At 44.2% G+C, this 24,690-nt stretch overlaps 1 protein-coding gene across 3 annotated transcripts; it reads right to left on the bottom strand.

Annotated features, from left to right (window-relative positions):
- Positions 1 to 1,428: 1,428 nt before the first annotated feature.
- Positions 1,429 to 23,829, bottom strand: MSANTD3 (Myb/SANT DNA binding domain containing 3). Of its 3 annotated transcripts, XM_054689623.1 has the most exons (4): positions 23,099 to 23,144; positions 10,782 to 11,232; positions 6,505 to 6,551; positions 1,942 to 2,102 (listed from the first exon to the last, which is right to left on the bottom strand). In XM_054689623.1, the coding sequence occupies exons 2-4, from the start codon at positions 11,197 to 11,199 to the stop codon at positions 1,989 to 1,991; spliced, it is 579 nt and encodes a 192-aa protein (XP_054545598.1). In that variant the 5' UTR covers positions 11,200 to 11,232; positions 23,099 to 23,144; the 3' UTR covers positions 1,942 to 1,988. The 3 variants fall into 3 exon arrangements, with proteins under 3 accessions (XP_037350774.1, XP_037350773.1, XP_054545598.1); XM_037494877.2 differs by lacking the exons at positions 6,505 to 6,551; positions 23,099 to 23,144 and adding an exon at positions 23,496 to 23,829 and having other exon boundaries at positions 1,429 to 2,102; XM_037494876.1 differs by lacking the exon at positions 6,505 to 6,551 and having other exon boundaries at positions 1,429 to 2,102; positions 23,099 to 23,345.
- Positions 23,830 to 24,690: the final 861 nt, after the last annotated feature.

The raw sequence follows: 24,690 nt of genomic DNA, 5'->3' as shown, positions 1-24,690 counted from the left end.
TGCGTACAAATTAAGAACACAAATCTTTATGAAAAGGATCCTTCTTTTCAAAGAATAATACCCTTTACAGGGTTCCTTTAAATAACCAGGTCCTCTAAGACATTCAAAATATAATCAATGCATAAAATAAATTGATATCCCTTCGAGCTGTAGGCAGTGAATATATGTGTGCCTTACTGAGTTTAAGAGTTCCCAGGACTCAGAGTCCAAAACTATGCAGAAGGGAAGCTTAGCTAGCACCATGAACAACTGCTTCCAGTTGACCCATGCCCTCCAGACAATGATGAGTTAGAAGTACACACCCAACACTCTGTAGATCACACCACAGTCAAGGAGATGTAGCAGAGTCTGAACATTCTCTAGAACAAATTCCTTGTTTTATAGACAGGAAACACCATGGCCCAAAACTAACAGTTTTCCAAGGTCACACAGTGCCTCTTGGCAGAGCCAAGCTCAGAATGCAGGCTGGACCCCTAGTGCAATGTGCCTTATAGGCCTGTACCACGCACACTCTCCCTTCCCCAACAAAAGGCCTTGAAATTCTCAGAAACTGCTGACCTGTGTTGGCACCAAAGTGTCACTTTGTTTCTTTACTGCTGTGTCCAGTTCCCAGGGCTGTTTTTATAAACTAGGCTACAGGAGAAGGTTTATCACAGTTCCATCATTTATTGATCCCTATTTCCAAACATGTTGGTTATGGATTCTTACAAAGCCTAAAGGTAACTGTGTAATGCAAACTACACAGCATTACTATCACCAAGAGCACGGTGAGGGAAGGACCTTTCCTGAGGTGACTAAAGATTAAAAAGGAGGGCAACTATTACCTCAGTAGGTCAAATTGAGAGGAAACAAGAAAGAAGGCAAAGAGTGGAGCATGGGTGGGGGGGAGGATGGGGAGGGAAAAAGAAGGAGGGAGGAAGCACCTTTAAAAAACATACACAGTGTGACTATAAAATTGCAAGTCTTTTCTTTTAATAAAACAAACATGACAGAATGTAGAAATCTAAGTGAATATTTTCTCCTCAAAGTGGTTACATCCTTAGTTCCAACAAAGCTAGGATTGTTGGAGAAACCATTTGGAATTCCTCTTTGGGAAGGGGCCTTAACAGGCCATTTATGGGCTACATAGAAAACATCCTTCCAAATGTTGGGATGTTTCACAACAGAAAATCCACACACACAAGATGACACTAAAAAATGAAAAATGTGTTGTAGCTCTCACAGAGGTGACCTGAAGATCACTAGCAAGTTCTGAGCAACAGCTCCACCAGGAGAAATGTGTGGCCACCTGGACAATTACTTTCAGTGGGAGAGGGATTCATTAGATAGAAAAGTTCTGCTGTCTGTTAAAAAACACAAACAGCCACACTCCTTTATAGTCACACTTGCATTTGATTTAAAAAATACAACAACAACACTCACACATGGTTCTTGTATGAATTCTAATTAAGAGACATTACATTCAGAATTATAGCACTCAGTGATAATTTTCAGAAGATGCTAACAGCTTCTTTGCCACTTAGGGAGGGTACAGAGGGTGCAGCTGTTTACCTGAATGTATTCTTAAATAAGTGACTACTACCACTCTAATTTTCCTAGATGTAGCTCAGTTACAAATTACTGACCGCGAGTTCATGTTCCAGACTTTCTTTGCCAACACAGATTAATCACAAGGGCACCACCCACAAAGTCTTAGGGTGAATTGGGAAAGGGCCGGTTAAATGAGGAAACAGGCCATTCCTTGGTAAAAGTTTGCAGTTTTCTTTCCCAATACATCTTCTTTTTATTGAGAACTTCCATTTTTATCCTGTGTTCCTCCTCTGCCATCTCACACTCTCGCTCTATCTGCTGGATTTTGGCCACATGCACCTCATTCATTTGTATCAGCTGCAGTTGTAAGATGGACATTTGTTGATGGTGTTCTTCCTCATGCATCTTTTTTAAAGCACCTTCCTGAGAGGTTTTGCTCCTGTAGTTTTTATTGGTTGTTATTCTGACAGCTGAACACGAGGGTTCAGGTTGAGAGGTCCCCTCACATACTGGAAAATGTATGAACTCTTTCTCATCATCGCACAGTTCTCTATTTGAAACAGCAAATGATTCTGAAAAACAGTAGCAGAAAACATGTTCAAAGATTTTACAGGCAGAGAGAAAATCAATCCTATTTCAAATGACAGGATCCCCCATTACAGGATGTATTTCAAACAGTGTCTGCTTTGCCTGCGTGTCTACAGATACCTTAGCCACACCTGACTTTTTAAAAACCCACAAATCCAGTTTTCTCTTATGAAGTCATGATAAAGGGTTTCATCACATCATTTCTAGAAATGAGAACTAGGGAACAGTGGTCAGGATTGGAGACGTCGTGATTTGACCTGACCTAAGATCTAAATGGAAGTGTGCACAGCACCAGATGAGCAGGGGCCCACAGTACAAAATTAATGGTGGGTTTTCAAACTGAGGTCTCCATCATTCTGATCTGCCTTTATGTTTCTCTTTCAGTTATGAAACCCAAGTTCAGAGCGCCACTGCTCTGTGGCCACAGGTCGTCTTCTTACAAATGTTCTTCCTTGAATGATGAATCTGTACTTCCTGGCTCACCTTCCTCAGCACATGGTTTCTCTTCAATCCCTACATCTGGTTGTTGCCTCTAGTAGCATTGCCATCTAGGGCTCAAAACTCAGATCCCAAAGGACTGTCCAATGTCACTCTTATTTGACCTCTCCCAAGCACCTGACAATCCTTCTTGAAACCTCTTTCCTCTATTAGTTTCTGAACCATTATTTTCTACTAAGTTTTCTATGGCCTCCTCTCTGATTGCTCTTTGCCAAACCTCCTTTAAGGAAGCAGATTCTTGCTCACCCACTTCTTGACTTTTAAGTTTCCTCTAGGGTTCCTACCTTTGGCTCTGCTTTCAATCCATCCTAAATAACCCTCATGATCTGGTTCCAAATTTCCTTCATATTTCTTGACTTTCTCTTCAAAGAGCCCTGTACACTCATCAGTCTTCCATGAATTATCCACATTCCCACTCATTCAAACACACACTGCTCCAGTCTCCCTATTTCAGTTGCTCCCTTAGCTCCTACTCTGTTGAGGGTCAGTGAGACCTGCTCAGTGAAACATCAGTTCTCTCTTTTCACTGTACTCCTCTGTTACAGCACTCAAAACCTACTAGTATTATTTAGGGACCATGCCTTATTTTTTTCTTTTATCCTTGGGTACCAACTATTTGGTTTGATGCAAGAGTAGATGCCTTGTATATTTTTATTGACTGGCCTTGTATATATTTATTCACAGAAGACTTGAACATAAGGGGAAAAGAACATATGAATGCAAAGGGATATCACTTTTGGTGGTACCAGGTTTGCACTAGCAGTTACAGGGCAGTGACATGAGTATGTACTAAGAAGTTTCAATAAAGAAACCACAAGAACTCCACTAACCCATGGAGTCTCTAACTATGACTCCAGCACTTTCTTGAGAAGCTTTACATTTTCCAATAACAAGAATGATCTCCTTGGAGGAAAATAATATCAATTTATTAAGAGTGTTGATTACGTTATCATACCCAACTCCATTATTCCAGAAGGTGGGATGCTGGGAATGTTAATGGCTACTGGGGGAAACCCAGCTCATAATAATCTGTTAATAAAAGAAAAATGGCTACTGTTTAGATTATTTCACTCTAAGGGATTAGGCAATAACCATAGCTAGTCTTTAATTAAAGTTAAAGGAAAAGGTAAAAAAATCTTACGTTTGAAGGTAAAGGTTTAAAAAAGAACTTCGAGGCAATCCAGAGATAATGAAGATGTGTCCCTAGGAATCTTTCTCAACTCAAATGGCTGTGGCCTCAATGAGATGCCCTTGCCTTGTGCTTTTACTGCCTCCTGGGCCCACCGCTAGCAGAGCACTTGTTCAAACAAACCCCTTCAGGTCTCTGCCAGTTCTGAAGACAGAGACTGCATCGTACTCATCCTCGTGGAGAAATCAGCCGAGGGCCTGGCATACTGCTGGTCATGTAAGAAATGGGGGATGTTCTGGCTACAGTGGGTTATATGCCTCCCACCACAGCTCAGCTATGTAACTGAGTGGGTAATAAAGGCAAAGGACACAAGAACTAGAAAGGCTTAACACTGAGAACAGGGTCCCCCAGATGTGAGCATCCCAGGGCATCAACCAAAGAGGATTAACTCATCTGTTTCCTTTCTGTCTTAGACCTAAAAGTGTCTTCTTTGAGGACTGGATACATTAAACATTATTTGGTGCCTTTAGCCTCATTTCTCTTTTATTTCATTCCAGAAGGTAGTTCTTGATACTCCTGAGTTCACACCCTTATTCATTTCTCCCAATTTCTAAATGTTCATTTCATCTCAACCATTCTAGGTGTTAACGTCATGATGACGATGATGATGATGATGATGATGATGATGATGATGATGAAGAGGAGAGGAAAAAAAGGAGGAGGAGGCTAAAGGTACCAAAGAAGAAGAGCAGGAGGGCAGCAGCCACCACTTTCCAAATAGCTAAATGGTACACAAGGCTAGTGCTCACAGCATTACCTCGTTTAGTCCTTCAAAAAAGCCTCCGAGGGAGGTATGATTATAGAAACCCAAATGCAACTACTGATTCTCATCCAGATCTTCATGAGTCCAAAATCCAAGCTCAACCTCTATACCACCCAGCCTCCCATTATTTTACTTGCTCATCTGATGACTTCTGTATCTTAAAATGCAGCCTCTAAGTTGTTTGTATTCCCTACAAGGGCATCCATTACTAAGTATTTGGGTAGATATTCCAAATTTTGATCTCCAAATTTCTCCCTAGAGCTGTGAACATGAAGACCATATACTCATGACTGGTAGCAAAGAAACAACTTTAAAACTATTCTTTTAGGGGAGGCCTCCCTGGTGGTACAAGGGGTTAAGCCCCAGCCACTGCAGCATGAGTTCGATTCCCTAGTCGGCCAGGGAGCAACCCACATGGCGCAGCAGACCTCTTCTGGCTCACCCGCTACTCCCCTCAGCAGTGCATTTCAGTCAATCTGCCTGTTCTGTTCCCCACTCTGTCTCCGGTGAATCCTCTCACCCCCCACATCTCTAGCCTATACCCCAGCTCTTCTATGCATAAATAAATAAATTAAAAAAAAAACTATTCTTTTAGTTTACATGTATGCTAACATACAATGTTAAAAAAAAAAAAAGAAAAGGGAAAGAACAAGCCAAGCCTCTTAACAAGACTCTGGCACAAGCTGGGATTTAATATCAGGGAAGCCCGATTGAGTAGTTAATTAACTTTCACAGAAATGTTTGCTCCAGTGAATGGAAGCTAGTGTTCAGATGTGGAGAATCTTCTCTTAATTGGAAAAGACTACCCTGGGAGTGGGAACCTGCCACAAACACACACCATGTAATTTCTCTCCCAGGTAAAACAAAGCCACCCAAAGTAGAAAATAGCTCCATCTTATGCAATATGGATAGGATGGTGTAAAGGCCTTCCAGGAATCTGAGAACACAGTCAAGGGGGTATTCTTCCACGTGGGCAATGCAGTAAGTTTAATATCAGCAGGGAAAACCTACAATAAAAGAATGAGGCAGAAACTACAGGCCAAACGCCACCTATTCTCAACAGAATGAAGAAAACAAGACTGACTGGGAAAAGAGCTAAATAAGATGTGGTGAGTGCATGCTATAGACTATTGTCCATCAACTAAAAGAACAGATTTATATACTGCCAATGGAATAGATCTTTAAAACAGTATTCTAAGTGGGTGTAGGGTAAGGAAAAATATCAGGCTTTTCTGCCCTCCCGCCATCAGGATAGATGATGGATCCTTGCGGTCCTGAATGCATGCCTGATGGCGGGCACCTGGAGTAGGGTGTGGGCATAGGTAGATGGGATTCACCTGGGCTGAGACTGTGCTTTTAAGGGTGGCATCACGGGGATGGCAGTAGAAGATGGAAGAGAAGCCGAGAAAGAAGCAGAAAGAAGAAGCCGAGAGCAGAGAAGCTGAGAGAAGGCCGGAGAGCCCAAAAAGAGTGAAGACTTGCCTCCCAGCCCCCCAGCGCCTCTGCCTGCTGTGTACCTGATAATCCCAATAAAAGCCTGCAAAACCACTGAGGACTCTGATTCCTCCTTTACCCCGTCTGCATGGGATCATAGAAAACCTGCCCTGTGTCCATTCCTGCCGCTACAATTGGCTTAAGTCGGCAAGATGATCCATGCAGATGGGTATGGAGCCCTCCGAAGACCTGGAGGGACTAAAAGTAACGGACTGCATTTCCCTGTGACAATGCTGGAGGCGCAGCATCACGGGGACGCCAGCAGAAGCCGAGAGAGAAGCAGAGCCATGAGAAGAGCAGAGAGAATGTGAGAGAAGGTCAGAGAGCCCAGAGTGAAGACTTGCTGGGGGCTGGGAGGCCCCCCAGCGCCCCTGCCTGCCAAGTACCGGCTAAATCCCAATAAAAAACCTGCAAAAGCCACTGAGGACTCTGACTCCTTTACCTGGTCTGCTGGATCATAGAAAACCTGCACTGTGGTCTTCCTGCCCCCTACAGTGAGGAAAAGGCCAAAATGAAAAAAGGAACGGTAACTATAGCACAATTTTAAACTATGTAAATTAAAAATATATGCATACTATACACTAATACATACTTTCAAGAACATGTGGGAGACTATACAAGTGCAACAGAAGGATTAAGGTGCAGGAGAAGAAAATGTAAGTGGGGAGTGGAAAATGGGGACAAAAAAGGGATAAACATATAAGTAATGCAAAAAATGGGCTTTTCATAGGCCAATGATGATAGCATGCCTTAACTGGAAATATAACTCAGCACCGTGTACACAAGTTCCCACCTCAAATAAATAGGTTTGGTTCACCAGTGACGACAGAATTTATTAAGAAATGTTTGTGTTATTTAATTACAGGTTTGTAATCATGTTTATGTTACTCAATTATAGCTTCATAGTAAGTAGGATATGAAATTAAATATATGTTCTCTTAAGATTTTTGATTACTAGTTTAAAGCTTAGCTTTCTGAAGTATATTGGGCAAACTTGTTCCCCAAAGATAACTGAAGGTAAGAGTCAAAGTCAAATTATCACATATAAATTTTTTAATATAGTTAAGGGGAAATACTGTGGGTTTTTTTGCAAATGCATTTCCTAAGTATTAAATTTTAAGACTGCTTTGTTCAAATGTAGATGTAAATCCTAAGAAAGTCATTACCAAACCTAACAATATCAAGGGGATGGCGAGCAACATTGCACAATTAAAACCATCTCACAAAAAAAAGTAGCTGGAGGGAGGCCTCTAGTGGAAACTGCTAGATTCCCTCCCTTCTAACAAATCCCAACAAATCTCTGAGCACCTAATTCTATAAAAGGCACTCTGTAAGGTGTTAAAATAGCTCCTGTCCAAATAAATTTATTATACATAATTTAAAATTTTCTTATAGCCACAATAAAGAAATATTGGGTTGTCAGAAAAGTCATGATACATTTTTTTTCTTGAAAGACAGAAAAAATACGTCATGACTTTTCTGACAGTCCAATAGAAATAGGTGAAATTAATTTATGTAATCAAGATAAAAAATATTAGTGAGATATTTTACTTTTTTTTTTTGGCACTTGGTCTTCAACATACGGTGTACTTAGAGCACATCTCAATTCAGCCTCCCCACAGCTCAAGTGCTGACCAACCTCCTGTGGCTGGTGGCTACTGGACTGGCCAGCACATTGCTTGAGATACTAACTGAAGTAAAACATTCATATGGAGACCACGTGTCAAAACGCACATGACAGCATAAAGGCCATACCCTTATACCAGGTTTTCAACCTTTTCCCTACCAAGATACAGAAGGGATGTCCAGTTTTCTTTTTCTTTCTTGAAAGTAAATTGAAATACAAAATGAGTAAGGTAATCTCAAAGCTGTTTCACTGTCTAGAAAGAGCCCTAGGAAAGGTACTATAATCTCTCTCCCAGATAAAACAAAGTCACCTGAAGTGGCAAACAGCTCCAGGGCAGCCTAAACGGATTCTGGGGATCTGAGAACATAGTCAAGGGGGTGTTCTTCCAGATGGGCAATGGAGTAAGGTAACTCTAAGTTAACAACATGTTAACTTACTAGTGTTAACAAATTACTTTCCATATACTTCCCAATTGACTGAGCTCCATGGTTCTCCACTGCCTACCCCTCCACCCCATTTGACCTGGAAACAGCAACAAGTATTTGGTTGTACTTCAGTAATCACCAGCAAAAAGGGAAGTCTCGCATGTCCTCTATGGACCAAACGTCAATTCAAAATAAATCTCTTTTACAGGTGAGCCTCTAGCAAATGTCACAACAGGTAAGGCACTGAGAAAACACACATTTATTTTTTGCTGGAAATTTATAAATTGTGTTTAGGAGTAAATAAATTACATGGTATTTTCCGAAAAGGAGAAAATAAATTGTGGAATGAGCCTGCTAGATCATACCTAAGAATTTTTAAGTGGGGAAATAAGACTGTCTGTCCACTAAGAATAACCCTATGAAATCAGTACAAAATAATACAATCAAGGATTTGCAAAACACACTAAAAGCAGTCCACTCCAGCATCTTCCTTGGAAAAATCTCCCAAGAACAGAAGCATTCTGAAAAGCAGCCCTGTTGATTGACATGCCTTCCTTCCCAGCACTATTGTCTTTGCTGCTTCAGGTAAAGAATGGGTCCAAGGCCAGCAAGATAGAGAGTAACTGGCTGAAGCTATAAACATCTCCAAACCAAGGACACTGTCAATTATCAGTGGGCCCCCTCCACACAGAAGCAGCAACGAGGAGGGGAAAGACAGCTGGCAGTGTCCATATAAACACTATCTGCTGGGAGGTACCCGGGTTTGGGAACTCAAGAATCAAAACTCAAACACAGGGTTCTGATGCAGAAAAAACAATCCGTGAGATTCATAACATTATCCACAGCGGCTGCCAAATCCACAGCGGCTGCCCTGGACTGAACCTTGGGTCAGATGCTCAGCAAGCAAACTAATCATAATTTAACCTCCAGGATGATGTGCTTATAGGAAAAAAAAAAGTACTAATCAAAAATGTGTATTCAGGGCCTCCCCAGTGGCGCAGCAGTTGAGCGCTGGGTTGCGAAGCTGCCCACAGCCTATGCAGCGCCGGTTCGATCCCCGGCTGCTCCCCGGTCTCCAGAGGAGGGTCCCACATGGCGCGCAGACCTCTCCTGCCTCCCGCTGCTCCCCTCAGCAGTGTGCTTTGGTCCTTCTGCCTGCTCTGCTCCCCGCTCTGGCTCTGGTGAATTCTCTCACCCTCCCGCGCTTCTGACTGTACCCAGTGCTTGTATAAATAAATAAATAAATCTTTAAAAAAAAAATGTGTATTCAATGCATTGGTAATTATCTTTACAGTCTACATTGGATAATGTTCTTGGTTTTGGATGGTTTCTTGTAACTTTTAATTAAGCAGTCCCTCAGAGCTCAATCTACTCTGGGGACACTAATCAGTGAATTTGTCATCCTGCAAACCAAGAACCAGCTTTTCCTAGGCAAATGCTTGCTGGGTCCCTGGAGCAACTTCTGAGCAGCCCTCTAACCTCAGCAGGATCTTCCTCTGTTTCAAGGTGTATCTTCTGCAAATGGGAATGGATCTTTATATAAGCTGGCCATTCCTATCTTAAAAGAGGCAGGAATTTCTGGCAATTCATCTATATAGATTCTCACCCTCCCCTTACCTGGAGGCATTTTAGTGATTCCCCAATTCCAGTCTTTTAAAGCTATTTATACTAAGTATAATACGATTTCATCCATGATTATGACAGTCTTCTCCTCCCCAAAGAATTATGACATTTTCCCCTTTTCAGTGGAAGAATATTAAATTAAAATGAAATTTTCCCCCAGAATTTCTCAAGTTCTCTGGAGTGCCACAAAACAAAACTGGAGATCACAATAGTCTAATGGGTAGGAATGTAGGGCTTTGAATCTGGGTGAATGCCAAATGGGTGTTTGCTGTATCAGTCTCTGTCTTTTTTTTCCAAGTTTGAAATAGTTCACTATTTTAATGTGGTCTTTTGAGAGACTTAATGCAGTGCTTTGCACATTATATATCCCCACAATAAATTTTTTGAAAAAAATAAGATTAAATGAATGCATATACAAAGTCTTTCAAATATATTTGCAATATGTTGAGATAAGCCACCAAGGTACTTGATTAATAACTACATGAATGCAGTCCATACTTTTCCCTTATTCTAAAGTAATAACAGAGATAAAAGAGATCTTTCTCAGAGCGAAAGCACAAGCATATAAACAAGAACTTTTGTTTTTGTCGTCTATCATATATGACTTGAATGGCCTACATAATCCCAAAATTTTGAATTGAGAAAGTCAAGTTTGATCTAAAGTCTGCTTTTTCTGATAAATTTCCTCAAAATGAAGGATTTTAAACTTAAAAGTGTCAAACATGGGCCTTCCTGGTGGCACAGCGGGTTGAGCGCTGCGCTGTAAGCTGTCCTCAGCCTCTGCAGTGTGGGTTCGATTCCCGGCCGGCCAGGGCGATTTTCACATGGCGCGGCAGACCTCTCCTGTGTCACCCGCTGCTCCCCTCAGCAATGTATTTCAGTCTGCCTGTTCTGTTCCCCGCTCTGCCTCTGGTGAATCCTCTCACCCTCCCGTACCTCTGGCCTGTACCCCAGTTCTTGTATAAAAATAAAAATAAATCTTAAAAAAAAAAGTGTCAAACAGGCGCCCAGTGAGAACATGCAAACTGGCCTCTGGGACGATACCTTGGGCCGCAGGGTCCGGATGGAACTCGGGCTCCTCTTCTGGGGGGCTCTGGAGGAAGTAGAGCTGCTCGGGCAGCATGCTGGAGATCTTCTCCTTCCCCAGCACGTGGGTGCTCAGGAGGGGGCTGACGCTCCGTTTCACTTTCTCTCTCCTTTCATGGGCCATAATTTTTTTGGTCCGAGCCTTGATGTTCTCCCAGCACTTCTTCAGCTGTTTGAAATCCCGCAGCGACACGCTGGGCTGAGAGTTGTACTCGTGGGCCAGCGCCTGCCAGGTGCGCTGCTTGAGGGCAATAGTTCGGGCATCACTTTTCTTACATTCCAGCACATACTTGTACTTTTCTACTAAAGCAAGCAGGATACTCTTTTCCAATTCTGAGAAGTATTTGGCAGGTTTTATAATTTCGTTGTTTTGCATTTTCCACTGTGTTTGTCCTGGCCGTTAGCTAGCCTGCAAGAGGAAGTTTGAGACAGTGTTTACTAATTCCAGCAATAAAATGTCAGTAAATCACATATTCAGCATAATCCCTGACTTGGTTCCCTTGTCTGAAATACAGCACTGTCTTTCCCGTTAATGTGAAATTGTGCCAGTCTCGGGAAAACATTCAGACGTTTACTAAAATGGAATTTTACTTCACAGTAGACCCTCGGTTGCAGGACGTGGCAGTTCTGTGAATATCTGGTATACAACAGTAAAAAAAGGAAGAAAAGCTGAACATTTATCCGGAACTCTAATTGTTAATTTATTTCTGCGTAATGTGAGGGAACTGATAATTTTCCAAATTCATAATGTTGGGCAGCTGTTGAAATAAACAGCTTTCTCAATGTTTTGTCACAACTGAAGACATGAGAAGCCACTGTGTAACCAAATATAATATGATAATCATCACTTAGTCATCATCATCAAAGTTTCAGAATCATCAAGAAGTCACCCCAAACATCTGACATTCCACCACTATGTCTATGACCTTGGATCCATCCAGGCTTCTAGAGGGCCGTCAATTTCTTCATCTTAAAAAAAGGGGGGAGGGTCTCCCCGGTGGCACAGTGGTTGAGCGCTGGGCTGCGAAGCTGCCCCATAGCCTCTGCAGCACCGGTTCGATCCCCGGCCGCCCGGTGAGGGTCCCACATGGCTCGCAGACCTCTCCTGCTGCCTGCTGCTCCCCTCAGCAATGTACTTTGTCACTCTGCCTGCTCTGCTTTCCACTCTGACTCTGGTGAATTCTCTCACCCTCCCGTGCTTCTGACTGTACCCAGTGCTTGTATAAATAAATAAATAAATAAATCTTTGAAAAAAGGGGGGGAGGGAGGTGTTTAGAATCTGTGATCCCTTCAGTCTAAGAGCCACTTTTTAAAGTACACAATCCCACATAAATAATTTATATGCCTTCAGGTCAGAGGGGAAAGCGCCTGGCACTTACAGATGGAGTCCAGTGCCCTCTTCTCCACTGAAGGAACTAAGGGCTGGCACGGTGAAGTAAGCTGCCAAAAATCGCAAAGATGGCAACTTGAGAAGTCAAGAGCCTGGACTGTCCTAATTATCTGGTATTACTATTTTTTTTAAAGATTTATTTATTTATTTATACAAGATCCGGGGTACAGGCCAGATTCGCGAGAGGGTGAGAGGATTCACCAGAGACAGAGTGGGGAACAGAACAGGCAGACTGACGAAATACACTGCTGAGGGGAGCAGCGGGTGAGACAGGAGAGGTCTGCCGCACCATGTGGGACCCTTGCAGGTTGGCGGGTATCAAACCGGTGTTGCAGAGGCTACGGACAGCTTCACAGCGCTGCGCTCAACCGCCTGCACCACCAGGGGAGGCCCCTATTACTATTATTTTTTAACACACCTAATAATAGCTGTTCTTCTTATACAAATTCCTTTCAAGTCTTTGTTTACATATTTAAGAAGTTATCAATTTAGTTATTACTTAAACTTTTGAAACCCTACATTTTTCCATTATTATAAAATCTACATACTTATATGTTTTTAGTAATGAAAATTACACGGATTTAATATACATATATTTGATTTGGTTTTTTAAAAAGATTTATTTATGTTTATACAAGAACTGGGGTACAGGCCAGAGATGCGGGGGCAGGGTGAGAGGTTTCACCAGAGACAGAGCGGGGAACAGAACAGGCAGACAGACCGAAGTACACTGCTGAGGGGAGCAGCGGGCAAGATAGGAGAGGTCCGTCCCGCCCCTTGCTGGCAGGGGATAGAACTCATGCTGCAGTGGCTGCAGATTGCCTCATAGGTTGCGTCCTAACCCCTGCGCCACCAGGGAGGCCCTACATATATTTGATTTGATATACATAGTGAATGATTACTATATGCAAGCTAATGATCATATCCTCACTTCACTCCTTTTTAGTAATGAGAGCACTTGAAATCTACCTTCTTAGCTTAAGTCCAGTATTGCATTATGTACTATTAGCTGCAGTCAACATGCCTATACATGAGAACTCCGCACTTATCATTTATGGAACTGCAACTCTGTACCCTTTTCCTAACATTTCCCCATTTTTTCCACCCCCAGTTCCTCATAATCACCGTTCTGTTCTCAGCTTCTGCAAGTTCAACTAGTCTGGTCGGGAGTGGGGGTGAGTGGAGACCATAAAACCTATTTGTGGAGCTTGTTCAGGACATCCTTTCCCCCTAACACTGTGAGTACAGCAATAGCAGAGATGGAAAGATTTATAAACCCATCAAAGGTGGCTTGACCCTCAGGTCTTGGGTAAAGCTAAATGAGAAGAATTTATCCTTGGGGGTTCTGTTTCTAGCCACTAAATTCCCATTTCTGTGCTAAAAAATCATGTTGCTCTAATGCTCCTATGACCCAATCCAGGCCTATTTTCCCCCAGAGATCCAAAATTAATTTTTCACTTTCATCAATACTCCTATTTCCTATAAATCAAAATTCCCCAAACTAACACTTATTATCACACATCCCCTAAATATTTCTGTATTGTTTCCATCTGTCGACTGCCTACATCAAACTTTACTTTCTATAGTTTTTATCATAAAATTAATAGGCATGCTGAGTGTTCTTAAACTACATATTCTAGAGATCCAGAGCAGACTTCTGATCCAATCCCCTGTCCTAACTCTGCCTCAAGAGATGTCAGTATGCCTACCATCCTCTAAGCTCCCCCACTTTGTAAGGATCATTACTGTATGAATAAACCTGATTCACAAATGAATAATGCTATTATATATTATTTTTCTTTATGGGGAGCCAAAGGGTAATCAATTTTTTTTAATGTTTTTTGGACTGTATATTTATTCTTTTTTTAATTTATTTATTTATGCATATAAGAGCTCGGTAATTATTTTTTAAGGGGAACAGAGGGAATGTGTTGGCCACATGTACAGAGAGGAGTTCTTGTGCAGGTATTTGGTGTAATTTCTGAGACCAAGACCACCTCAGACCATGGCCACGCAATGCATCAATGGCTACCTAGGTGTCCCTGGCTGCCTCGTGATGTGGGCCATTATCTTAGGGCAGTCATGCAGGAGTGCTTTTTCAAACCCTACAGCACAAGTGCGTACAGAGGCTACACTGGTTGCCACAAAGGATGAAAACACAAGATTTTTGTTGCATTACCATCTGTCTTCCAGAAATTGTGTGCCAGTTTACACTCCTACTATTAGAATATGAGCCTGTCAGTTCCTTACTTGATTCACTTGCTATGAACATTTTCTTTTATTCTATGCCAACTGTGTAGTTGAAAACAATGTAACTTCATTGTTTAATGACAGATGAATTCTAGCTCTCAGGCAAACAAATCACATTCTGAACAAAGTCCCTGTGATATCTGGTGGAATTGAAATTACATGGAATTAATTCCAAGCAATTTAATAATTCTTCCTCATACTGTGCTCAGTACCACTAGCTTCCACCAGGTGGTAGCAGGCTCATGGGGAGTTTATAGAACAAAAGATCTTGCCCTAAATGTAGGCGGTTGAAACTCCAATAATAGAAATAACAATAGCAGATAACTTTATTGAGACCCTTACTGTGGGTCAGACACTATACTAAGTGCCTAATATGCACTACATCATTTAATCCTCCCCAAAATAGCCCCTGAGGCATCATTTGTTACACAATATTTTCTGTTTAAAAAACTTTATTAAAGTACCAGAAGAAATTATACAATGGCTCTCAAAAGCAAATACTCAGAATTACCAACACCTGGGGACCATTCATGGTCTATTAACTAAACTGTGATTTAATCACTAGCTAAGTAAACCCAGAGTTACCAATTTACTTTGCTTAATTTTGCAGAACAGCAAGCCTCCCTGGGCTGCATTCTACAGGCTTTTGAAGGGATTCTGTACCCCCAAAATCCCCTATGGATTCCTAACAGCCTTGTGAAGTAGGCTATTTATCCCCACTAGCCAATTATTATTCCTGTTTCCCAGATAAGAAAAGTGAGGCTCAGTTACGTGCCTGTGGCCACACAAATAGTAAGTGGCAGAACTAGGATCCAAACCCAGGTCCGACTTGAAAGCTCATGCTGCTCTGTTCTGCTCAGTTCTCTCCCTTCAGACCTAGTGACAGCCTCTGGCATCCCTGCTCAAATTACATGTCAATTTGCAATCTAATTGTCAGCATGGAAAGGTCTGTCCATCTAGCTCCATTTGGCGGCTCTTCCTCCCACCCCATGACCTGAAGAACAAAAGAGAAAAGCAACTGTAGAGATAATATGGAGCTTTAAAATGGTCCCCACCTCAGAGGACTGCCCTCTGGTTGAGCACCAGACTGACAGCCCTAAGTAAGCAAAGGCTTCCCAAAGCAAGAGATCGCCAGGTGAAGCTTATTAATAGAAACTTCCAGGCTAGAAAGCACTGGAAAACAATGTCCATAGTTGGTTCTAGATGACAACATAACAAACCTTCTCTGCTGCATCAGCTTTTATTGGAGAGAGACTGGCCTTCCCTGCCCCTAACTCTACTCAATAGGGATCATCTTTTTTTTGTGCGGTTCTGCTAGGTAGACAGAATGTTCCCCATTCTGATGCAAGGTTGTAGTCCGACAAGCAGCCCAGTGACCCTCACATAGTGGGCAGCAGACCCTCACATAGTGGGCCTTACGCAACCATTTAATGAATGAATACAGTGTTACACGGGCATAAAACTGCTGCCCACTATGCAGAGAATGAGGATCATGCACAATAAAACCATCAGCACACTGAATGCAGCATTAAAGTAAAAACTGTCAAATAAAATAGCAAAATCCAAATGCAATGAAACTTCCCCTTGGGCTAGGCCAAGACCCATACACAGGACACATAAGGACACGATTAATACTATAAAAGAATAAAGAAGAAACAGTGGGCACAATTCCTAAAACATTAACATTGACTAAGCTATCAGAAGATTTTACATGTACATTTAATATTCACCTTAAACAGTCCATCTATTATGGACTAAATATATCTCCTCCAATTTCATATGTTGAAGCCTTAACCCCCACGTGGCTGTATTTGGAGAATGGGCCTCTAGCATAATAAAGTTAAATGAGGTCATGGGGGTAGGGGGTAGTCCCTGGCTAGGGGATTAGTGCCATTAAAAGGAGACCTTGGGGAGCTTGTTCCCCCTCACAAAGAGGTCATGTGTGTATAGACATAGTCATGTGTGTATTGGCCAAGAGGCCTCAGAACAAAACTACTTTACCAGGACCTTGATCTTTGACTTGCTAGCCTCCAGATCTGTGAGAGGTACTACTCTGGTCTTCTACCACGGCAGCCCAAACCAACGAGCACACCATCTAATGCTGTGTGAACTGTAATGCATAAAAGCATCAAACTCGGTCCTACATTTGATCAGAGACCAGGGAAAACCCGGCCAGATTTTACTTCTATTGCCTTGTGGAAAAATGACTTCTTTGAAAGTCACTACTCAGTATAGGAACCATGACCAAAAATCTGTGGTATTGAGAATTCCGATAGATAACAGGACATTAAAGAACTAAAAGTGAAGTGAAGAATGCTCTTAGAGTTAAGGAAATGAACCAAGGCACAGGCTACAGAAAACCTGGGCTCAAATCCTGACTTTAGCACCTCACCCAGATGCGTGATTCTGGATAAGTCAATTAACCTCCAGTGCTTCATCTGTAAAGTGGGGTTAGCACCTCTTTGTTCAGCTGTGTTCCCTCTGCACTACAGTCCTGCAGTAAGAGGAAATGAAAAGCAGACTAGTTTCAATACCTTTTAGTTCATTCAATCCCTCCTATCCACACCAAACTGCTTCTAAAAGTAGAAGAGTGGCCCATATACAACTTGGACTCGAATACTTACTGGCTTTTATTTTATAGACAAGCCATTCACAAATATATGCCCAGCTATTGCCAGACTCAGTACTATTCTAGAATCTGTGGGAGATACAAAGGCAAGCTGAGCCTATAGCCTAGGAGTGTGTGCGTGCTTAAACTGATAACTAAAACAGGTGCACATGAATCAGATACCAAAATAGAGGACAAAGTGCCTTGCGTTTTAGAGAAAGGAGGTTCGCCTGCCTCCTTCATGAAGAAGAAGACATTTGAGCAAGATCTTTAAGAATGTATAGGATATGAGTATAGAGAGCTGAAGATCATTCCGATAAATAATTGCTAAGAAAGGGCCTAGACTGACTGGTCACGATGATAATGGAAAGGACGTGTGGACCAGAGACCGTTTCAGCACAAACCTGACCAGGATGTGTGTGTGTGCACTGGGATGGGAGATCAAGATAAAGCAGAAGCAAAGAGGAAACACAAGAATTAGCATATACCTGTGCAGACTCCAGAGAGAAGGATACCCCTTAAGATCCAAGTGATCATTGCCCAATGAAAACCTAAGAGCACACAGCACGCTGTGGGCTGAAGACAGGGCAGTGTGATACGCACAGTAAGGGAGATGTGCCCAGGAACACTATTCTAGGATTGGAGGGGTCTGGAATTAAGTCCCCTTAGAATAGTTTGCAATTGGAATTAGTGCTAGAACAAGGCAGGGGCAGGACCTGGCAAAAGAATGAAAGAATGAACTTGTACAGAATTGGTGGGTGAGCTGAAGGAAAAGTAGCACCTCCTTGAAGGGATGTGTTATGGGAGATCGTTGCTCTAAGGGGACAAAAGGCTATTTCCTGTCATGGTTTCTTGACTGTCTGATGACTCATTATCCCCAAACAAGCTTTTTGGGAAGCAACATAGCTCCCAACATATTAAAACTAAAAAAAGACCCCAGTCCGAGATTCTCACTTTATAGATGAGGAAACAGAAGCTCAGAGCAAACGAGGAGGCTTCCTGGGGTTCTCAGGAGGAAGAAGGCCTACAAGTGAGTCTTCATGATTTATATTCCTTCCCTCCCCCTGGCATGTTCTCTTTGGAACCCTCTCAGCATTAAGATGCTCTCTGTCCTCAAACCTTCAGCATTTTCCCATGTGGAAACTCAAGGGCACTGTTCTCAGCTCTGCCACTTGTTTTGTGACAGTAGGTAAGTCCCCTTTTCTCACTGACTCTGGGTTTCTCATCTCTAAATCATAGAGCGGGTGTTCTCTGAGGTCTGGTCTGACGCTGACTGTCCATGTAGCACTGCTGCTACAATGGTTTTTCTGCCTTCCAATTCCCACAGTTCTCTGCCAAATATGCTTAGATGGTATGATTATTGATTTGGCTGAGTGAAGTACTACCAGTGAGCGAGGACACTGCCACAGAACAGCGTGATCACAGCACTTCAGAAGATGGAAGACCCACACACAGGTTTAACTGGGGGTTAAGTTGTTCCAAGAGAAATGTCTAAAGCAGATGGTCAGCTCTCTCTCTTTTTAAAAAAGATTTATTTATTTATGCATACAAGAACTGGGGCACAGGCCAGAGGTGTGGGGGTGTGAGAGAATTCACTAGAGACAGAGTAGGGAGCAGAACAGGCAGACTGACTGAAATACACTGCTGAGGGGAGCAGCAGGCAAGTCAGGAGAGGTGTGTCATGCCATGTGGGTCAGCTCCCTGGCTGGGGATCGAAATCGTGCTGCAGTGGCTGTAGACAGCCTCATTGTGCTGCATCTCAAACACTTGTACCACCAGGGAGGCCCAGATGGTCAGATCTCTTGCTCACCATGGTAGCCCCTTTGAAGAGTACCTGCTACACTAGTCCAAGTCCTCAATAAGTATTTGTCAAATATTTGTTGAAACTAATCTGCTTGCCATTTGCAATTTTTACTAATTACATTTGGTGTTCTACTACCTAAAAGTTCTTTTATAAAGGATTTAGCAGAAAGAAAATCATTTCCTGGCTTCTGGTAAATGTTATTGTCTGTAAGAATTTCACTAAGAGGATGGTGCCTTCCTGATTTCATTTTACCCAGAGGTAAGAGGAATCAGCCATTACTCTCTCTGGCCCCACCTTCCTGCACACCTGCTCTCACACCCACTCAGACCTCGCAGCCAGGAGGGCCACTCACCTGTGCCATCTCCTCTCCCCTTTAGATGCCTGTCCAGTCTTAAACCTAGCACTGAACTTGTTCTTCTCATGCTTTCCATTTCTTCCCTTTCACCTCCCACTCTAGGCAGCCATGGAACTTGAAGTGTTTATTTTTACCATCTGCGTCTGAGTGTAGTTGTAAGCAGGACCAGCCTGTGTTTAAGAACCTCTCAGTTCCCCCCATAAATCACATGAAGGCTCTCAAAAGTCCTGAGCTTCCTGCCCCTCCCCTCCAGCTCCATCCTAAACCACCACCTCTCCACCTCCACCTCAGCCCCCTGAAATTCTCTAAAAGTCATGGTTAAAGTACTATCCACACAAAGTGTTTTTATTTTTTTTTTAAAGATTTATTGATTTATGCATACAAGAACTGGGGTACAGGCCAGAGGTATGGGGGGTAAGAGGACTCACCAGAGACAAGAGTGGGGAACAGAACAGGCAGACTGACTGAAATACACTGCTGAGGGGAGCAGCAGGCAAGACAGGAGAGGTCTGCTGCGCCATGTGGGTCACCTCGCTGGCTGGGGATTGTACTCATGCTGCAGTGGCTGCAGGTAGCTTCATAGTGCTGTATCTTAACCCCTTGTGCCACCAGGGAGGCCCCACAAAGTGTTTTTAAAATGCAGGAAGTTCCCTTAGTAGGTGTTCCCACTCCAGCCAGCTTCTTCTCTACTGATAGTCTCTGCTCCCACCACTTCAACAACAACCATCAACTCTCCAGTATCCGGGTTAAGGTTCTGGGTATACCTACCTGATGGCAGCACACAGAATTGCTCTGTCCTGCTATCCACCCATACTCTCACACTTCTTAAAATCTTCAGCACATTGTAGATTCCCAGTAAATGTTTATTCAAAAGAAAGTAGGGATTTCAGGGAGAACGCCTCTCCTCAGCACTACACATTTCCAATTGTCTACCAGTCACCTCTAAGACAGCTGTTTATTATGGGCATCTTGGAAATCTCTAATTCTCTCTTTAAAAAAAAAAAGCCTTATTCCCCTACCCCCAAACTCCTGGTTTCTGATGATTTTGGCTGCATTAACTTGACTCCAAGCAGAAATCGCAGCAGGTTCTTCAGTCACAGGTAACCAATCAAGACCTACCTTACACTTTTCCTCACTATCTACTCTCTTCTCCCAGCCTCACTGCCTATGTATGGGGTCGGGCCCTAGTCTCCCAAAATAATTTCCCAAACCTCCAGCCCCTCTTCCATATAGCTACCAGAGGGACTGCCCTAAAATACAGTCATCAGGCCACTGTGCTATGTGTAAACTTCTGATTCCTGGCTCCTACCCCCTAGGTGATAGATAAAATCTTAAGTCCTCACATGGCACCCAAGGCCTTTCTTGATACAGCCAGGGTAACAGTGCCCTCTCCACGCCACCCTATCTTCTCCATCTATTTTTCATCTATAGTCAGACCAAATTCACCTTCCTGCCCTGGAACCCTCTGTGTTCTCCTGCTTCTATAAATGGGGCTTCTCTGGTAAGAATCCTTTACCCCAAGATCCATCAAGGGCTCTTTTTCAACCCTCAGGGCCCATGAAATGTTTATGAAGCCTTTCTCAACTAAGACCCAGGCTGTTATGTTTATTTATAGCAGCTTCCTTCTAAAATGAGTTTGAGACAGTTTACAAACTATGTCTACACGGCAACTAGATGTTTTTTTTAAGAGAGACTATCAGGGCAAAGGCAAAAGTTAACGGACAGAAGCCAGAAATGTAATGTAGCATTCAAAACCTTTATCATAAGGTCTTATCCTTCGCCCTGAGTTTTCTATCCAGAATGAGTCAGTTGCTCCTCTGTGAGCTCACTGCCCATTGAATGAATGTGACTGTACTCTTGCATTTCCCATATTTCTTGTAATCTGTTCATTGTGTCTGTCTCTTCAGTGGACAGGAAGTTACTAAGGGAATAAGTTCTGACTCATCACTGTATCCCCCGCATGAAGCTTATGACTTAGCTAGGATGGGTGCTCAGCAGACATTTGTTGAATGAATGTCACCAGGACAGGAAAGGGGTATGTATTAGTACTAACTGAGATCCCTAGGGAAAGAATGTAACTTTATCCTCACCAAAAATTACAGGGTGAAGAAACAGCAGAGTCATGATTCAAACCCCAGCTGTCTACTGCATCAAAGCAACTGCTCTTTCCATTATGGGACCTGGTCCCTATCTTCAACATCACTGTGTCCAAACCTCCCCTCCAAACATGGGTTCAAAATCACCCTTCTCTAAGAAGATTCTTCTGATCACTCAGGAGTAAAGGGATGCTCAGTCTAGCCCCATCTTCCACACAACACTCAAGTAAGAAAAGGACATAAATCAGGAGACCAGAAGGTTCCATCTTGGTAGCTGAGAAGGGAACAGTGTTTAGATATTCTGCAGAAGGTGGGAAGTGCTCACTCTTTGCCTTCACTCTTTGCCTTCACTCTTTGCCCCTACAGCTGTTGCTAGGCTTTCTTACCTTTCTCTTCCCTTCTTTGGGTGCAAAGTCCACCAGACTAAAACCCAAAATAATCACCTCAGATCCAATGCTTCTCTAACCAAGTGCTCTCAAAACACACTCCTTCCTCACATCAGTTAGATCTTTGTAATTAAGTGTCTTTTTGATCTGTAGGGTTAGTGAGCACGCGGTGTCAATACATTTAAATAATTACACAAGAAGGACCAATGACATCTGATGGACTCTCTACCATCAGAATACCTTTCAGGTAGCCTGGGAGTAAGAGGAGGCAATCCATAAGCTCTCTTCAGCATCCCCTGCCCTCCCTCTGGCAGGATGCAATCCTGAAGTAGAATACTGCTGGGAAGGTAAACCTTGGTCCCTTACCAGTCATCTTCTTCCAAAGCTTCAGAATCTTTTCCTCTCCCACTAGTCCACCCAATCCAGTCAATTTCCTTGGTAATGCACCGCCTCATCTGACATGTTGAAATGCACACCCCTGGCCCTGATATTGTCCTATCTCCACTTTTCAGCATGTGACATATATATCCCTGCATCCTATACCCGCTCTCCTGATACTGCAGAAACATCTGTAATCTTGTATGTTACCACACCTCAGAGACACCCAGTCTCTGGAATCGGAATAGGGAAACTAAGTTCTTTCCCTTTCCTACTCCTAAATGAAAAATATTTATGCAATTTACAGTAGCTACCTCATAGTGCGGATGTGATGATTTAATTCGATAACTCACGCCAACTGTTTAGTATGTGAGGCCTGATACATACGAAGTGCTCCAAATACAGCTATGATCATTTTCGTACATTTTCTCTGGCAATAGCACCTGGGGGTAGATTACACCACGCACCCCCTCTCTACCCTCACCCCTCCACCCCCAATTACTGAACAGCGGCCGAGGCTGAGAGAAAAGGCGCTTCCCCAAGGTCAGGCGGGCACGCAGGCGATGCTCGCCCTCAGCCTCCGAGTCAGGGACCCTCCCATGACACCCCGAAACGTAGCACAGGGGTCTCAAAGGAAACAAGTGTGAAAAAGCGCCGAGTACAGAGGCCGGGGTACATTGAGAACCCCCCGATGGTTAGACCGCAGCGCTGCGGGTCACCTGGGTTCCTCCAGAGCGGCTCCCCGGACCTGGGGGTCCAGAGCCCCGGGATTCCCGGTGCGCCACCGAACCTCCCGGAGCCCGCGCGCTGGGGCTTTGAACGCCGCAGGCCGGCGCACTCACCCGGCCCCCGCGCGCGCGTGGAGGCGGCCGCCCGGCCTGCGGGGCAGGGGTCGCACCGCTCGGCCCGGACGCCCGCCATGCCCGCCAGCCGCCCCAGCACGCCCGCCCCGCGCCCCCCACCTGCGCCCCCGCCCCCGCCCGGCGGCCCGGTGGGGGGGCCTCCTACCTGCAGCAGCGGCGCGGCGGCCGAGGCGACCGGGGGAGGGGCCGGCGAGGCGCGATCGCGGGCGGCCTCGGCTCCTCTCGCGGGCTGGGCGGCCGGGAGGGCCGCGGGCTCCGGAGCGCCGGGCGGCGGCGGCGCGCCCCCGGCCGGCCAGGCCCGGCCCCGCCGCGCGCGCCGCGGCCACAAAGCCCGGGAGCCGCCGCCCCCTCGCGGGCCGCCCGCCGCCTGCGGGTCTCTGGGCGCCGAGGAGGGCGGGAGCGCGGCCCCGACTGTCCCCACCTCCCCGGGCCGCGGCCGCCGGCCTCCCCCGAGGCTCGGGGCGGGGCGCGGGTGTCCCCCGCCTACCCGCCCTGCGCCTCGGCGCTCACCGCCTAGCGCAGACCGGCTTCGCGTTTCCCACCTTTGCCGAGGAGCTCCCGAAGGGCTTGAAAACTGTGTCATTTCCATGAACAACAAAGGAATGCATGTGTCCCAGGGCGGGGGCGGCCGTGGACACGGGTTGGCTCAGTCCCGGATCCCTGAGTGAATTAGCTCCTTTTTCTTTTGGAGCTTTTGGTTAACTGAAACAGCCGCGGCTCCTCTGCAGGAGTTTTGTTTTGATTTGTTTTTTTGGGTTTTTTTCATTTGTAGGATGTGTCCCCCCCGCCCCTAAACTGTGTGCCCTTCCGAGGCCGGGCACTGAACCCTCTGGAGCCCACGACCTGGCTGAACGCGCTGCGAATTAACGCGCGGGTGAATGGAGGCACACGCGGGGGCCAGGCGTCCTTTATTGTCCCTCCCACAAGGATGGTGGCCGGGTGTTTCTTTTGCCGTATGACTTGGGAAGATTCCAAGCTCAGAGTAGGGCAGAGAGGGCTGTTGCGCTTACCTCTTTGTGTTTTTTTTCCAAGGTGAAATTCGTAGAACGAAAAATTATTTTTTTTAAACTTGTATTGAATTAACTGGATCAAAACATTCTGTAGGTTTCAGATGTGCATCATTATAAACCAACAACTGTATTTAGTATATTATGTCCACTACGAAGAGTGTATTCTTCATCTTACAACTGATCCCTTTCACCTAATTTACCTACCCCATCCAAAATTAACCACTTCACAGCAGCAATGCAGAGGGATTTGTTACATTTATAATGTTCATCAACCACCATTTCTATTAGTTTGGGAACATTTTTATTACCCCAGAATGAAAACCGGTACCCATTAAACAGTCCATATTCCTCCCTGGCAACAACCACTAACCTATTTTCTGTCCCATGGATTTGCCTCTTCTGGACATTTCATGTAAATGAAATCACAATGTGTGGCCTTTAATGTCTGTCTTCACTTTTAAAAACAATCTGTGTCATTATTGTCGGTGTTGTTTATTTAAAAAATGATTGGCCACTTGCAGAAAACTGACAAAAAAAACTTATATTGAATTCTATGCCTCCTCAAATCAAGAGAGTAGACTAAGACCAAGAGCAGGGCATCTACTCAGACCTATAATGTGGTTGCTGCCCTCCAGCTCCTTATTCTCTACCTTAGGTCTCTCCTTGTTCCTTACAGTTGGACAAGTTTCTTAACCTGTTCCAGTTTCATCTGTGGAGTAACAATACC

Source organism: Talpa occidentalis, unplaced genomic scaffold (assembly GCF_014898055.3).
Source record: "Talpa occidentalis isolate TD23 unplaced genomic scaffold, MPIMG_talOcc4v2.1 talOcc4.7, whole genome shotgun sequence".
Classification (NCBI taxonomy): Eukaryota; Metazoa; Chordata; class Mammalia; order Eulipotyphla; family Talpidae; genus Talpa; species Talpa occidentalis.
The sequence above is the reverse complement of the archived record's forward strand: the minus strand, read 5'-3'. Positions and strand labels throughout refer to the sequence as shown.

What these genes read in the sequence shown, in the direction of transcription:
- MSANTD3 (XM_037494877.2), bottom strand. Translation starts at nt 11,199, where the DNA reads ATGCAAAACAACGAAATTATAAAACCTGCCAAATACTTCTCAGAATTG. An exon ending in TCCGGACCCTGCGGCCCAAG is followed by an intron (nt 2,103 to 10,781) that starts GTATCGTCCCAG and finishes ACTGTTTTTCAG; the next exon opens with AATCATTTGCTGTTTCAAAT.